The sequence below is a fragment of the Plectropomus leopardus genome, chromosome 9, assembly GCF_008729295.1.
Source record: "Plectropomus leopardus isolate mb chromosome 9, YSFRI_Pleo_2.0, whole genome shotgun sequence".
Taxonomy (NCBI): Eukaryota; Metazoa; Chordata; class Actinopteri; order Perciformes; family Serranidae; genus Plectropomus; species Plectropomus leopardus.
The window spans coordinates 5,380,503-5,397,352 of NC_056471.1; the positions used below are offsets into that span (position 1 = coordinate 5,380,503).

The window sequence follows — 16,850 nt, forward strand, 5'->3', positions numbered from 1 at the left end:
CTTCGTCTTCCTCTGCTTACTTCCAAACAACAGGAATAAGAAATGCATCACTTCCTGTTCAGAAAGGCTGTGTTGCAGCAGAGCTTCACCAGGCACACAGTGTTCACAACAGCCTGTGACTAACATCCATCAGGAACTGTCAGGAAGTTGAATCACTGCTTTATTTTAAACACAGACGCAAAAAGGGGCATTTAGGTACAGATTCTCAACAGCCCGTCCCTGCATATTGAAGCAACTGAGGACGCTTCCAGTCAGCTGTGGGACCACTGCGGATGACCAACAGAATGCTCCACCAGAAGTGTAAAAGCTTTAACATCAAATATGAATTTTAACATTGGTTGTATGCTGTTAACATAAATCCTTACTGCATCAATTGTGACCTGTGTGATGTGAAAATATTAGTCATTTTAAAATGATCTTTCTTTTCCTTTATCTGACGTAACAGAAATAATTGAATTACTTTTCAGCTAGTAACTTACATTTATTCTTTACTACACTTTTACTTTTTATGTAATTTACATGAAAACAACAAATAACATGTTTTCCCCTCGAAGCAATAATTCAGTTGCACAGTTTACTGCCTTTACAGTGATAGATTCATTCAGAAGCTTTCTTAGTAGTTTGTCAGTGGCTATGAATTTGTAAAAATCATGAGAAAGATACTGAAAGAACTGGCATCCTTCTTTCTAAAGAATGGGAGCATGGCAATGAGCACTGAGAGAGGAAATGACTAGAAAATTAGCAAGAAATTAGTAAAATACCCGAAAATTAGTAATTATATAACATAATTTTAAACATGTAATTTTGAAAAGCTTTTTTTATTTTTCCATATACATTTTCCCCTACCTTTTACTTTTTTTTTTCTAAATCTATTAATTTTTTTGCTTTATGGAATATTTCTTGCCAGGTTTCTTATTGCCTTTTTTCCCAATATTTTTTTTAAAGAAACCAAACCCATTTGGTCAGGGTTAAAAGATTCAAATACATGTGAAAGGAGTCTGAAAGCATCGCAAGAAATGTGATGCAGATCCGGGTTTTGAAGGGTTAATGTGATAATGATGATGCTGTCGTTGATACTTCGTGTACACCTGGTCATTCCAGTGACTGTATGTGATCCCAGTGCTTTTCTTCATATTTTATTTTTTTTCTCTCAGGCTCAGTGTGACAAGGAATGTTAAGTTACAGCTTTTACAGAAAATTACAGTGATTAATCAGAGATCATGTCATCACAACAAAACATAATATTGAAATGTGTTCAAAACAAGACCGTTTTTTTAATCACACACTCAAATATTTAGAAGTAAAAAATGTCTGCACATCAACCCGAGTCTCCTCTACACACTTCAACAATAGTGCACAATTCTCCCATCAGCCTCCTCTTCACACGTGTCGATCATTTCAGTGAATATCCTCTAAGAGCTGAGAACACCAAATTAGAAATCCAAACAATAGAGTGCAATCAGTGAACTACTTTTGATTCAAACAGATTCAATCATCAAGGTGAAACACTATTGTCCCAGCTAAGTGGTGGGTCACAACATCAGGATATAAAAAGCACAAGAAGTAATAGAGAGTATACAGCAGATTCACTTGGAGAGCAGCATTGAATCCATTAGAGGGACATGACAAAGTTTACACCACAGAGTCATGTTTGCATGTTTGGTAACCTTTTTTCATCCACAATCACACAGCCTCCACAAAATATTGCTTTCATTGGAAGCAGTGAACAACAACGAAATTATGATTTATGTATGTTTTCAGGTAACTGGTTTGGTTTTCATATCAGATTAAATAAGAAGTCATTGCACTTAAAAGAAAAGATAATAAAAAAGATTTGTCTCCTGCAGAACACAAAACGCCAGCAACCATTTAGAAATCAGCACTGTCTGTTTTGAAGCTGGTAAATATGATTTGTCATGAACATTATCTCCTTATGTTCACACTATGTTCTATATTCTGCAACTATTCCCCCTGCATTTCAGAGCAATTATCATAAACACTTTAATCATTTTTTTCCCCCCAGTTTCTTGGGTTTGTGTTTTATATCATGTACTTAGATCGACATGAATGGCCAAATGACGACAGTAAACTTAAGCTGTTTTTTAATTTAAATGCGCGCATCCCTAAATTTCAGGTTGAGCTCTCCATGAGTTTTTTTCCTCAGCAGCAGTTTGTGGCTCGCGGGGTAGAGAATTCATCTGTCGGTCCATTCAGAACTGATTAGATCAGTATGCTCTGCGCTCCGAGAGTGTGGGGCATGCATAACTGAATGGTTTATTTTAACAGCACTCCCAATGAATGATCCTCCTCCAAAAATAGAAAATCTATTTGTGGCAGCAGATGTTTTAATTGTGGCAGATGAATGTGTGGGAAACCCTGAAGCTGCCGAAGTATTGCTTGTTTCAACTTCTTAAATGTGAACATTTTTTGATTTTCTTATTGTTTTTATTTTACAGGGTACTGTCCAAACTCTTGTTATCACTATGAACTAGAGAACCAGTTCATAAGAATGAGAATGCCATTTCAAGAAACCAGAATAAGGGACGTGACTTGTGGTTTGCTGCCTATCATGGATAATTATATGCTTATTACTATGTAGATACATAAAGACTTACTGTCCTCAATAATTCATGATATATGTTTGTGGTGTGATGCTGTGGATTTCATGATGCCTGGCAATGATGCTGCTGTTCTGTGCTATTGGTTTTGGCGTAAAAAAGATCTAACGAAATCTGTTGGAAAAAAAGACGAAAAATGGCAGTCTCAAACCCAGATGTCCTGCAATGGACCAATGGGCATATTGTGAGGAGTTATTGTATGTGCTTCATTATGTTGTTTTATAAAAGGTCTCTTGTTGTCAGGTAGGCATGGGACAGTATCAAAATGTCATGTCATGATAATCTTGGCCAAATAATTGTGATTCACAATATTATCCCAGTAATCATCAAAATGTGCTAAAACACTCTGGGATCTTTCTACCTTGTATGTTCTTATAAAAACAAGTATTTTTATTGCATCTCAGACACTGTAGGAGACACATCTTACTTAAGTGAACTTCCTTTGTTGTGACAAACAATCTTAAAAAGCCAGGCTTTTTAACTATTTGAGAAGGCATATTGTTTGGGTATTAACTCTTAGAAACCTGGCTCGACATCAATTTTCTTATGCTGCCTTAAGACGCCTTTTCAAACCTTTAAATCTTGAGCAAATAAGTTTCATTTCTGTCAAAAACATGGGGAAAATGGCAATGAGCAACATGGCAAGAAACACCCCACTAATTGTTAGAAATCAATAGATTCAGAAAATATAATTTTAAAAAAGCTAGGGAAAAATTTCCACAGAACTATAAAGAAAATTATATTTTCTGAATCTATTGATTTCTAACAATTAGTGGGGTGTTTCTTTTGTTGTAGTAGTTGTTTTTTTTCAGGTAATTTCCTTGTTGGTGTTTTTTGGGGTTCTTTTTGGTTAGTTTTTGTTTCTTTTGTTTGTTTTTAAGTTTCTTGTACATTTTACTAATTTCTGGGTCATTTCTTCTTAAGTTATTAATCGGCTTTTTCCGATGTTCCTGAAATAAACCATGCCAATTTGCCTGGTTTGCCTGCTAATTTTTCTTGAGATGGGCTGTTGTAGATGCAGCCTGTTTTTTGAAATGTCTCTTTAATTGTCGATTGCCCTGCAGTCTGGGTGTTTCGGTGCAGCTGATATTCACTATTATACCGACTATGGAGAGTCACCACAATCAACTTACTGTGAGAGTTCCTTATGATGACCCTGATAAAAATTGTACGTCTTCCTATTGCTGAAGTCAGATGTTCACTCTCCTTAATGTGTGTGTATATATAGAAACTAAAACTATTGAGCATATTACTGCCAATAAAGAGTTAAGTGTTTTCATGCTTGGGATTCTATATTTTTATTTTTGTGGACAGTTATGGCTTGTGTCCACATTGCGCTTTTTTTTGGCAAAAAAAGCGCTGGAATAATACTAGGGAGCGCTTCATCCCAGCACTCTTCTTAATTCTATAATATCATCGACTTGACAAAGAGCGTTGTTGACACAATTAAAAACAGGCTTACAAAGTGTGCTGTGATAAAGGCACAACACTCACGAGCAACATTCAGTGGTCGGCCAATCTGCTTCCACAAATGGGCTTTTCTGTCTTTATTGTTAGAGTTTCTGACTGATGTATACTACAGCTCTGGAGAGACAATACAGAAGCATCAGCTCAACTTGAGATTTTCAACTTGAAGCGCTTGGTGCAGCTGCACAAAAAGAAGCCGGAGCGCACTGAAAAACATTTTTTCTCTAGGCGGCCTCATGTGTTCCCTGCTCATTGAGAACAATTTTTAAAAAAAAAGACACTGGCGTTTGGACGATGTGGAAACAGGCTCTTAGCCCCCTGTATCAACATATTTAATCAGATATGAAAGACTTTTTGTGTGCAAATTAATGTCTCATAGGTACCGTATTTGTTGATCTATTAATATATCACACAAAATGCACATTACAATGATGCAGTTTTACATTTGACAGGTCCCATATTGGCAATATTACTCTTAGGCCTGACTAGAGCGGAGTCACTGCGCTGAGCACATCTTTCTCCTCAGAGTGCATGTACTGACAGCAGATCACATCATCCATGCCTTGTTAGAGGGTGATGCTGCTTTGATGACAGGCTGTGCAACCAGGCGTAACCAGCGGTTATTTATAGTCAAACGCAGGGCGGGTTTCCATTTATCCTCAAATTGCAAAAACTGAATTTGCAAATATAAAATACACCTAATGGAAACATCAATTTTGAAAAAAAATCCCATTTATCGCAAAAAGTTTTCGGCGATTTGAAAAAGCCATATTTTGCAAAACTGCAATGGAAACACCTTTTTGGCTTTTATAGGTCTATGGCTATGCGCTTGTCAGTAGGAATTGGCTCCCTTGGGCATGATGCAGTAGGTGCTACAAGAGGTGTTATTGCATAGCAAAACTCTTCAAAAGTTGAGCGAATCATCTGAAAGATTTAAATCCACAATTCCTCTGTGAAATCACTATCATCTCCCAGAAATCCCTCATACATGGCCACTCCCATGTATATGTCGCCTTTGATTGGAAATAATGATGGCTAGTACCGTGGCTGCAATACAAATCAACCTGCTGATGTTATGAACATCCATTGCCATGCGTCTTGGAATGTTATCGCCAGAGTAGAAGTCGCTTAACATCTCTTAGTGGAAACGCAGTCATTTCGTAATTGTGTTTTATCGACATTCAAAAAAAAAAAACGCTTAACTTTTTCACAAATCTGTCATGGAAACCCGCCTACTGTCAATCAAATGTGAGAAAAATGATACAAAAGTTTGAGATTGAAACAGTGAGTGCAATGAGTCCATGATCTCAACAACATGGAGCGCCTCAGAGAACAATCCTAGGTCCACTGATTATTACACTGATTCATCAAAACGATTTAGTCTAATATTGTGACTTTGTCATCATAAAACTTTTTATGGAATTTCCTTTTTTGCCATCATGCAGCGACTTAACAGAACTGAAGAGTAGGGCTGAAACTGAGGTGAGAGACTGAATGCAGAGTGAGGACTTCTTCCGTGGTTTGATGTTTTTCTGTGTGTGTGTGGATTTCTCCATAGACTGTATATAAAGGTGGACAACATGACAGTTTCCCCCCCAAAGTGTGGCTTTTCGATCTGGATCACACCATGGTGTCTGTCTGCAGTACAGGTCATAAAGCTCACCCCTCCATGTTAGTGAATGGACATAGGCCAAACTTAAAAAATAACAGTAAATGCCAAATACATTTTTCTCAAAGATGTTTTCATGTTGATGTTTTTAACGTTTTCATCAGTTTCGGTTTTAATGAGTTATTCAATTCTATATGATTGACAGCTGTGACAGCCAATCCATGCGCTCGCATTCAAAGAAGCTGCTTGTTACTGGTTGGACAGGTGTTTTGGCGCAAACTCCCCCACTGCAGATACCAGCGCAGCAGCTGTATCCGGGATGTTTTAGCTTCACGTAAGCATAGTGGGGGTAAGTGGGAGTGCGTCATCCATCTTAATATACATTCTATGGTTTTCTCACACACCAAACAACATGCTGGAATACTCTTGGCATTGCCACTGACCGAGACACTGGCCTCAGATCTGCAGTCGGTCCCTGGACACTGCACTGTGACTGTCTGCTGCTGATAAATAGTTAAGGTCACATGCAGAGGACAAAATTTCCATGCTGAAGTAACTGATAAGTTAAACTCCGTGACCTCCTCTCCCCAAAACCAGTAAAAACAAAGCAGCCATCTGCTTTCACAATAAAGCTTCACTTCAGAGTATCCTGGCATTTTTTGTATGTATCCCCGGTGTCAAATGCTAATGGATGATAACTGATCAGTTTGAGTTACAATGCATAAATGGTCGGCAAATGAAGGCACTGAAAAAATGAGTATTTGATAAAAACATCACTACACTGTTGTGTTCTGTAGTGTAGGGATACACAACATGTTCCTGCAGCATCACAGTCTCATGTTACAGAGAATGAAAAGCATGTTTCCATTTCATGAGGCAAGAAGCTGGTGAGTTCTGACATGAATAGGACACAACAAACGTCTCCTTTGGTGCTGGACACTATCTGTCCTGGTTGTCCAACCTGAGGCCGCGGTCCGAGGCGTCCTCAGAGGGAGTGTCTAGAACGGGATTGACAAAGCCTTCAAACTCAGTGTCTGCGCTGTCCTCCGGATGGGTACTCACAAAATCGTTCTCCCACTCCAGCGCGTTGGACTCCAGCTCGTTGGAGTCCTCGAGGCCGAGGTTGGCCCTGTGCATCTGCTTGCTGCTGGGCCTCAGGGCTGCGCGCAGGATGTCCTCCTCCGTCCGAGACCTCTCCCAGGCTGGAAGTGCTCGATTGATTCCTGCGACGCAAGGACACGAGCTTTCATTCTGACAGCTGAAGTCATTGAAGTCAAAAACGTCTGAGGCCAGTAATCTGGTGGCTCAGAGAGAATCCTGTTCCAACCTGAAACTTAACATTCTATATTTCATATATGGAAAATAACTTTGATGCCATATGTGAATATATATATGTATATATATATGTGTGTGTATATATATGTATGTGTGTGTGTGTATATATATATATATATATATATATATATATGGTCAGAGCTAACTGACTGCATACATCTCTCAGGCTGTAATACAAAACTCAAAGTAAAAAAAAAGTTTTTTGTATTGAGGAATAATGAGGGATACCAGCAGCACCCGGGCAGACGTGGGTCCGGTAGTCCCACAGTGCCCTGCCTTTAATCAATGCATAATAATATAAATAACCCCGTATACATTACATTAGATGAAATAGGAGCCGCACACTAGGGAAGCCATGGTGAGGAAATTTTCTATATCTGTAGAGCACTCACTTATTGTTATCAGGTGAGCATTGGGTTTAAATATTGTTGAACAGGTGCTGTTGGTTTTTGCATGGAATGCCATTTTCAATGCCTTGTATTTGGCATTTTGGTCGTCATCTTGTTTTTTTGGAGCCAAAAGGTGACCAAATTTGGAGGAGAGGTTGGAGCTGTGGAGCAGCAAGTGGTGGATCTGACTCACAGACTGTAGCAACGCCTCGCAGACAGCCTGTCACTCAAGCAGCCCCGTCCTTAAATATGTGTAACTTAATAAAATGTACACAGGGGAGTAATACAAAAAATTACTCACTCTCTCTCTCTCTCTCTCTCTGTACAGTTGTCATGAATGTTGAAATTAGCTCTAGAGACCAAAATCGTTTTTGTTCCAGGCTTGTTCCGACTCTGTCTCAACGGACAACAATGGATTGAACTGTTATGTGATTTTATGGGAGTCTTTTTTTTTTAAAATGTTGTTTGAGCCCCTAACCTAAGGCAATTTTCTGTCACTGTGATAGACAATAATGTGTCTTTAATCTTTGAATCTTTGAACAGTCTTGTCAGGCAAACAAGGGTCTGCTCTGTAGCTAAAAACACAGGCAGCCAATCAGGGACTGCGTTATAGTGGATGATGGGGCATGCAGGTCACTGCTTAGAAAACATGAATGATGGCTCACGCAGTAACAAGTGCAAACTTTTAGCATTAGCAGAGTAAACACAGCAGTAAGTGAAGTTAAATCAGTGAGAGTCGACAACAACAGTTAAACAAGGACATGAGGATGCACTTGCGAAGTTTCTCCTGGAAAAAGCTTTTGTGCCATTTTTCTGACCGGATTTGGCAAAAGCTTAATTGTCCTCTCGCCTACAGATTCTGCTTACATACACAGATCTGTATGATCTGAGAGGAAAATGTAAAATCAGTTAAACTCAGTATCACTGCCACAGCCTAGAGACAACGCTAAGATAAAGCAAAATAATGGTGGTGACAAAAGATGGCACAATACACTAAGATTGGCCCTGACAACCTAAATAGAGCAGATGATTGATGATGATTGTCCTAAATAGGCCCAAAATTAGGTGTGTGTTTCTCCTGAATGGCAACCAAGAGTCCTTACATACAGACTTATTTCACACCTGTTTTTTAAAACTCGTTTGGGACTTTTGAGGTTTGATACACAGTAAATCTACTGTACGAGCTGTGCACAAATGGTGTACTTCTGTCTCTTCCTCCCCCTCTTTGCTGCAGTGTCACTGGAAAACAAAATCAATCTTGACTGAGAAATAAATGAGGCACTTTGGAGGAAGAGAAAGCTCTGACTTGTAATCGATCTTCAATCAGAGTTCGCAGTTCAATCAGGATGTTGCATGTATGATTTATAGATAAGTGATTTGTGATGGTGCAAAGATTGTTTCATCTTTGCAGCCGAGGAGTCAGAGGGAAGGCTTGAAAGTGAAATAAACTGCTTAGCGAGAGAAAGTGCTCCGATTTTGATGAAAATGTCTATTCTCACCTTCCTCGTCCTCCCACTCGAGATCCAGTGAGGTCCCGTCATCATTGGTGGAGCGGGTCTTGGTGGTGAAGTCCCAGCTGCACTCTGTGTTGGGCGTCACCACATTGGTGTCAGACGGCAGTCCTGGAAACAAAGAGTTAATGTTGCAACAGCTTCTTTTTATGCATATCCAGTAAACTCTGAACTGATAAATTACCTGTATGCATGTTTACCGGTTTATTATTAGAACAAATATTATCAGGGTTAGATGATTTTCTTACTGTTGCCTCTGAAAGCTTCAGACTGTGCTTTTACATTTTGGAGGTAGACGTCAAAATCCTCTCCAGAGGTTTGTCTGAGACAGGACAAGACAAAAATCAACACAATAACACACCCATAAGAGCTGTCACTCATTACCATCCTTCCTACTAAGCTTTTTTAGTGATTTCTCTTCCTCTTTGTTTGTAGATTTGCTTGTAACTAGTTAAACACTGAATCTTGAGACTGAATACCTTGTAGTGCTTTAACCTCTTCTGCAGCCTACTGCAGGAACAAATTGTGTGCTCACGTCATTAAATCAATGTTTCATTTGAGAGCTTAAAAAAGAAATATGTAAGATTATGTTTGCTATATAAATGCAAATGAAAATATCTTACATCTGAGGTGCTAATAAGTTGTTGTTGATCACTGCTGCCTTCATGTGCTCCTTAGAAATATTGTATTTACGAGTTACAAGCACATGAAAGTTGTAATTACAACTGGGAAATTGGGAAATTTGATGATACCCGAGTTGCGATGTTTCAGGGCAGCAGAAATGTCGGAAAGCATAGAAACAGTTTCAACAATTGACGGTAAAAAATTATATTTTGTTATTTTGTTCCTTGTGGCTATCACTTACATTTAGTAGTTGCATATTTTAGTATATGCATCTATTAGCTGTAGCAAGCAAGCAAACTTTAAACTAGAAAACATGCAAGGCAAGTATGCTAGCTTTTTATAACTATGTAATTTTATAACACGAGTTGCAGACTTGACGTCATACATGCATAAACATTGCGGGCAAAAGTCAATGTTTGGTCAATGGCAAGAATCTTTTATTAATTCACATATTAAATGTCCATTTTTGATCACATGTAAAGTGTAATATGGTATTAATGTTAACTGCTGTCAATGCAGAGTGACCTAGATTGAATATTTAAATATAATATATAACACATATAAAAATGTAAATAAACTGTAAACTGTATTAAAAAATAAAACTGACATTAAACAGTAAGACTAAAGAGTGCTGATCAAAATTTGATCAAATATTTATCAAGATTCTGTTAACTGTGTTGCCTACTTTTTCCTGAAAATGTTTTCAGGGGGATATTTCAGCTTACCTTTAATTAAGGTAGATATCGTTTGTTACAAGGCGGTTTCCAAATTATTCCATGTGTCAAACTGGCATTACGTTATCCACCAGCCGCAGTATTTATTGGTCTGGTGAGTTCCAGTGCATTCTGGTAGATGTAGGATTTCTACCTTGTCGGCAAATGCATACGCCACAGCCCTTTTCCTCTGTTGTTTCTGGTCATATAGGACTAATTTAAGAGCAGTTTAATAAAAAGAGCATCTTTTTAACAGTGCAATTCTTTTTTAAATACATCCAGCACAAGTTGGCTAAGTTTATCTAATTTCATACACCTACTAAAACCTATGTGGAGCCTTGTGACCGCAGCGTGTCCTCAGCTCCACAGCTACCCTGTTGTCTAATGAACTTAAGTGACTCACTTTCTTTGCTGAGTTTCAGTGCCGGAGCCATCTGCTTTCCCCCGTGTCCTCTGGGCAGACAGCTGCTAACAAAAAACCCACAGATCAAGTCAAAACACAGTTCTGTCTTACCGTCATTAAAATACAGGCTACAAACATCTGAGAGGTTTTTTTGAGCTTTCAAGGAAACATGTGAGCAAATAACATGAATAAAACAAAGCAGCACCGGAGAGGCAGTGACATGTGGAATGGAAAGCAAAGAAATCTCAAATCCCAGAGGATTTTTTTTCATATCACATATTATGAAAAGCCATTTCCCTGCAGCAGGACATTCCCTGAAATACCACAGGAAATATATAGCCATGATATTTGTCTCACTGCAATTCTATTATATTCCAATGGTCCAAATTTCTCTGTTCATGGTGCAGGAACTTTAAAGCCAGGGAAAAGTAATGGTGTGATCTGCAGCGTGGGCCTTGGTCTTTTCCGCATTTCACTGCTTGTACTTATAAATCAGGGTCATTGCAAGTTTTATTCACATTGGCACTATAGACGTGCTGTAATATCATGTATCATCTACTCTTATTATTCCATCCTGAAGCATCCAACCGAAATAAATGGTTCCTCTCTTCTATGAAATGTTCCATTGCAGCTGTGATGCATTTTTCTTTGTCTAAAGGGTGATAACAACAAGTTGTTTGTCGGGCAGAGACAGAGACAGACAACAATCTACCAGACTGGTGTCCAGGACGTGTTAATGAGGACAAAACAACACTGAACAAAGAAAATAATCCCTGTGTCCCTTTAAGACCCAGAAGGCCGAGGACTTGAAACGCTGGGAGCCTCTGCACAGGGCCAGCGGGTTAGAGGAGAAGTTGGTTTTAGCCAAGCGGTAAGTCAAACTGGCAGAAGGGAGCGCTCAGTGCCGCCTCACCTCCTTCAATTTTCGATCACGCGCCAACCTGGCGGCCTCTCGCTGGGCGGCATTTCTAGCCTCTTCTTCTAGCCTCAACTTCTCCTCTTGTTCCTCTAACTGAGCAGAAACAACGGAATGAAACAAACACAAAACACAGAACAGAAAATTACAAAACAGAAAAAACAATGCAGCAAATTAAAAAAAAGAAGGCAAAAATAGGTCTGAAACACAAAATGAAATAACGGTGGCTGTTAATCGAACAGAGACAGAGCGTCTCACCTCAGCTCGGAGCCTCTGGTCTATGAGGACCTGCTTGTCTGACAGCGCAGTGTAGCGGTGCTCTTTGAGGTGCTTGATCTCATCCTCACTGATGGGCCTGGAAAAGAGAAACAGCATACTGAAAGGTTAAGTGTTGTTTTGTCAGAAAATACTTGTGATTAATGTTTTAGATCTACAGCAGGTTTCTCACCTGGGACAGGGCTGTGGGCTCTCAGCCTGCAATGCAACAAACACAACATTTAACCAAACAGCATCTATTTTCTTTGTTTTCTTTTCTTTTTTTATTTATTCATTTTTGCTCTTCTTTAATTTATTTATATTATTTGATTGTTATTATCATTATTACTACCAGTATTATCATTATCATTACTATTGTTATTTATTATTATCTCTTTGTTGCATTTATTGATTTATTTTTCCATTTATTTCTTTATAATATTACTGTGATTCTGCTTCTTGGAAATGTTGGTTCCCCCTGCTGGGATGCACTGGAGCTGGACATAATTAGTGACAACTGTCAGATTTTCTTTGTGCTATTGCCAATGTTCATGCGGAAGAAGGGTGTGTGGCTCAAAATGTGCGTGTGGCAATAATAAATAAATAAATAAATACATAAATAAATAAAAAAACAAAACAAAACAAAGAGCATTTTGACTGCTTTGATATCCATTTTGAGGATTCAGCACCCGGTTTCAAAAAGTTATATTGTGAGTGAGCATGTTGTGTTGGATTTTTTTACCAAACAGCATCTTCTCTTCTGCTTTGTTTGACTCAAGTGCTACTAGTCTGGGAGTGGAGACAGTAATCGAGTTACTCCCACAGTAATGTTCAGTGGCTGCACCCATCATTTTCTATCCATCAGTGTGGGATGGCTATCAGAGGAAGGTCTGCTGGGAGTCTGAGAGTAAAAACCATCCCGGGAGTTTCAGCATAATGCCGCTTTTAATTAGACTATACGTCTTATAACACACTCACTCAGTCTTTTACAATGTACTTGGTTCCTAAAGAGGAGAACAATAATAGAGATGAGAGAAAAATCATTGATAATATTTTCCTTTCCTTTCCTTTCTAAAACAAGCAGCAACATTTGGGGCTGAAAAATTACAGTTGCAGCTCCTCAAATGGCCATGTGAGGCTGGCTCCAAAACAGAATCAATACCCAGAGACCCCCATGTTAAACCTTGTAGGAGCCTTTTTGAATATACAGTATTTTTATATTGTTATATATAGCTTGGTATATAAAGATTTTAATATTTGACCACTATATGTTAGTAAAGGTTTATAGTCTATGACGTTACATTGAGTGTTAGACATAGGTATTTTAAAGTCACGGTGGAGGGAAAAATCACAATGAGCATTGATGCGGGAACATATGGTTCTTACGGTAATCACAGCAATGCAAAAAACAACAAAGGTAAATCAGATCACTTCACTATTTGAATGTTACTGACAGTCACAACAAACGTTTTTAGTCTCTGTAGCTAATTTCCAATTCATGACAACTATTCAGGGGGTAATTTTTTTTTAATATAACTTTACCGATTGACTGGTATTAAGGCTTAAAGTTCTGCATAATTAAGGCTCTAAAAAAGTCTTGATCAGCATTTAGTTGTACTAAAAGACACTTGAATGTGATATTCAGTTTTTCCAGTAAGTATTTTATTGTTTACATGGCTTTAGATTTGGGGGGTTCTGCCAGCAAAAATGAGCAAATAAAATAAAAATTGCCAAATATTGTCACTCCTGGCTCCAAAAATCCAAGAGGGCAAGGGCCAAAATGTCAAACTTCAAAATGGGAGTCCACAAACCAGTGGGAGACGACACTGTTTCTACCTTCAATATTTCATCCAGTCTATAGTCTGAAGGTTCATAGATATAAACAGATTATCATAACATGATCAGACTTACCTCATCGCTCTCTACCAGATTTTCAAACTGCAAAATTAAAACACACAGTTAGAGATACAACATTATACTGAGTAGTCATTATTAATAAGAAAAGAGAATACCAGTAAATGTAGGACTCATACCTCTATGGTGTAATGTTCTCCTGTGGTGCTGCTGCGGAAGTATTTGGACCTGAAGAATTAATAAAGAGTATGAACACACTGGCAATCATATGAAACACCTGAAAAAGTACATGATGCTTTGAAAAGCTGCAATTTCACACAAATGTCTGTATGATCATAACATAGTATACTACAGACATCAAACTCAACTTCAAAATTCGAAAATCGAGTAGCTCAGTAGCTCTGGCACTTTTTACCAAATTTATGATAATTCATCTCTACTTTTTTAAAAAAAAATTACTTGTTTGCCCATTTGAATAAAAGCCATGTGGACAATGTACAGATTAAACTGACTGCACACTGAATGTTGCTGATCTGAAACGGTCCTAAGGATCAGCCTCAGCAACTTTACACAACGTAACACATTCTAACACTTCAGCAGAACGCCAATGATCCGCTGTAAATGTCAGGGGTGAATTCTGTGTCTATATTCTAAACACTCAACCAGTAAATTAACCAATTCGCCATTCTTTAAAAAACTTGATTTGTTTCTTTACCCCTTAAACACATTAACCCTTTACAACCTGGATCTACATCAGTTTTCTTGTGCTGCATTTAGACACCTCTTACAAAACACAATGAAAAAAGGCAATGACCAACTTGGTAAGAAATGCACAACAAATTGTGAGAAATTAGTAAATGGTGACAAGAAAATTACCTAAAATTTATTGTTGAAAAGTATCATTCATCAAAACTATCCATAAAATAGGGGAAAATGTCCAGCAAACTACTTAGTTTTAATAATTCTATATTTGAAATTGTTACAGAAAAAAATAAGAAAAAAATAAGAAAAGAAAAAAACCCCCACATTTTTTTAAATTATCAGGACATTTTTATTCATATATATATATTTTTTTTACATGACAGACATCTGTTGGGGTTTATGCTCTGATCATATCATGGGATTTTAATTTGTTACTCAATCTGTAATAAATCAGGCTCTCTGGGGACATATGCACGTAAGAAGCACTGGAGCTTTAAAGCCAGAAAACTCCTGCTAGAAAATCATTTTCAACAGCAACTGAAGCACAGGTGTAAGTAATAGTATCAACTCAAAAAAACACCCATATTTTTCCTCTTACCTGTTGTGGTGTTTATAAATCTAAATTGTTTTGTTGTGAGCCGCAGAGGGTTAGAAATATCAGCCGTAGAGGTGTCTGCCTTCTCTTCAATAATTTGGAACTAGATGGCACTTGGCTTGTGGTGCTCAAATCACCAATACATCAAAAAACTAATAATCAGTATCAGCCCTAAAAAAGCCAATATCGTTCATTCCCTATATATAACTATTACTCCATCTATCAGCTCATATATTCAGATATCTGGATGTGATGAACGAGTGTGAATCAGCTTACTGCTGGAAGAAATTTAGTCTTTTGTAATCACAACTAGGGGTAGACCGATATTGGTTTTTCAGGGTGATACCAATTATTAGTAGTTAATGAGACCAATAACCAATATTTGGAACCAATATTAGAGGTCGACAGATTACAAGCCTGAGTCGATTATTGGGGCCAATATTTGGTGTTTTGCCGATTATCTGTATTGGTGTTTTATTTTAATGATCTGATAAAATTTTCAAAAATTGGTTATCGGTCTCATCAGCTACTAATAATCTGTATTGGTATCAGCCCTGAGAAACCAATATCGGTCGAGCCCTGACCGATATGCATTTACACTAAAATTAAAAATCGTTTTGTCAATATTTGGAATATAACAAACATCAACACAAAACTTAGTTTAAATGCCATTAGCAAATGTTTCATCAAAACTGAAACGTTCACTGCAAGTTCCTAGCAACTTTTCACGTCAAGTGAAAATTTAGATGAAAAATGAATAAATAAAAATATATCCCTGAGGTTTTACACAGTAAAAGTCTTTCCGATGCTGACACTGTCTTTGCACTTTTTAATAAATTAATATTACCAGCGATTATTAAAATAACATGCAGATATAGATAATCGGCAAAATGTAAAATATCGGCCCCCAATAATCTACAAGGCTGATAATCTGTCGTCCCCTAATCACAACAAAGCACAAAGTCAGACTATAAAACATCAATTATTAACATTAAATCTGATGACATAACGGCCTGCACAAAACCCAAGAAACAGACAACTGAGACCCTGTAAAGACTAACTGAACTACTAGGGTCCAAATGTTACTCTACAGTCACTGTAGAGTAACATAGAGACTTTTTAAACAGCCTTAGCTCAGTGTGTCTTTATGGCAGGGCTGTGATCTCGTGAGAGCTAGCTAAACTCTGTTGATAATAGGGGTGGGGTCTTGATTCCTGCTGCCTCTGTCTGGCCGCAGGTTGGACCCCACACACCCTCTATAATACCCTCACCACTTCAGCTCACTCACTCACGTTTATCACATTGTCACCACATTACTACCAGGCTCACACAGAGCTGTCAAAACGTCCTTAGAGACACACTGTGTCTTCTGTTACAGGCTGAACAACTTTGAGCTAGCATTAGCAGTAACCGGATACGCTGCTTCAGATGATGCTTCATGCTAACTAGCTCACCAAGCTAATGCTATGTTTGACTCACCCGCCTCCTCTCTGGATCCTGTTGGCTTCTCTCCTGAAGAGCCCGACACAGTAAGCCCAGCAGTTACCCATCGCATTGTCAAATATTACGTTTATCTAGCTGCCTTAGCTAGTACTGTCCTGACAGCTGCTGGTGCATTAGTGTGGAGAGCTACATCTCCAAGTGCTGTCCTGCTCCTGCAGCCACTTCCTCATCCTCCTTCCTCTCCGGCTCATGACACAGAGCACGCGGATGTTCAACACCACCACCTACTGTTGATTTGTGCTCATTTTTCATAAACACGACCACGGTTAGAGAGTATATTCGACAACTTGGATCATATTGCTTCTTGCGTTGCATAGATGGATACAAATTTCAATATAAGATATCAGATCACTGAT

At 38.3% G+C, this 16,850-nt stretch overlaps 1 protein-coding gene across 2 annotated transcripts; it reads right to left on the reverse strand.

The window, feature by feature from the left end:
* Positions 1 to 5,852: 5,852 nt before the first annotated feature.
* On the reverse strand, positions 5,853 to 16,653 carry ap1ar (adaptor related protein complex 1 associated regulatory protein). Of its 2 annotated transcripts, none has more exons than XM_042493273.1 (10): positions 16,471 to 16,653; positions 13,874 to 13,922; positions 13,752 to 13,778; positions 12,034 to 12,059; positions 11,844 to 11,940; positions 11,583 to 11,681; positions 10,670 to 10,731; positions 9,178 to 9,251; positions 8,918 to 9,040; positions 5,853 to 6,917 (listed from the first exon to the last, which is right to left on the reverse strand). In XM_042493273.1, exons 1-10 carry the CDS (start codon positions 16,539 to 16,541, stop codon positions 6,634 to 6,636), a joined length of 912 nt encoding a protein of 303 aa, XP_042349207.1. In that variant the 5' UTR covers positions 16,542 to 16,653; the 3' UTR covers positions 5,853 to 6,633. The 2 variants fall into 2 exon arrangements, with proteins under 2 accessions (XP_042349207.1, XP_042349206.1); XM_042493272.1 differs by having other exon boundaries at positions 10,670 to 10,734.
* Between the last annotated feature and the right edge of the window lie 197 nt (positions 16,654 to 16,850).

Coding starts and splice junctions, on each gene's coding strand:
- ap1ar (XM_042493272.1), bottom strand. CDS start 16,541: ATGGGTAACTGCTGGGCTTACTGTGTCGGGCTCTTCAGGAGAGAAGCC. Junction 11,941..12,033: donor AGCCCACAGCCCTGTCCCAG/GTGAGAAACCTG, acceptor TCTCTTTTCCAG/GCCCATCAGTGAGGATGAGA. Junction 6,918..8,917: donor CGAGTGGGAGGACGAGGAAG/GTGAGAATAGAC, acceptor CTTGCGTCGCAG/GAATCAATCGAGCACTTCCA.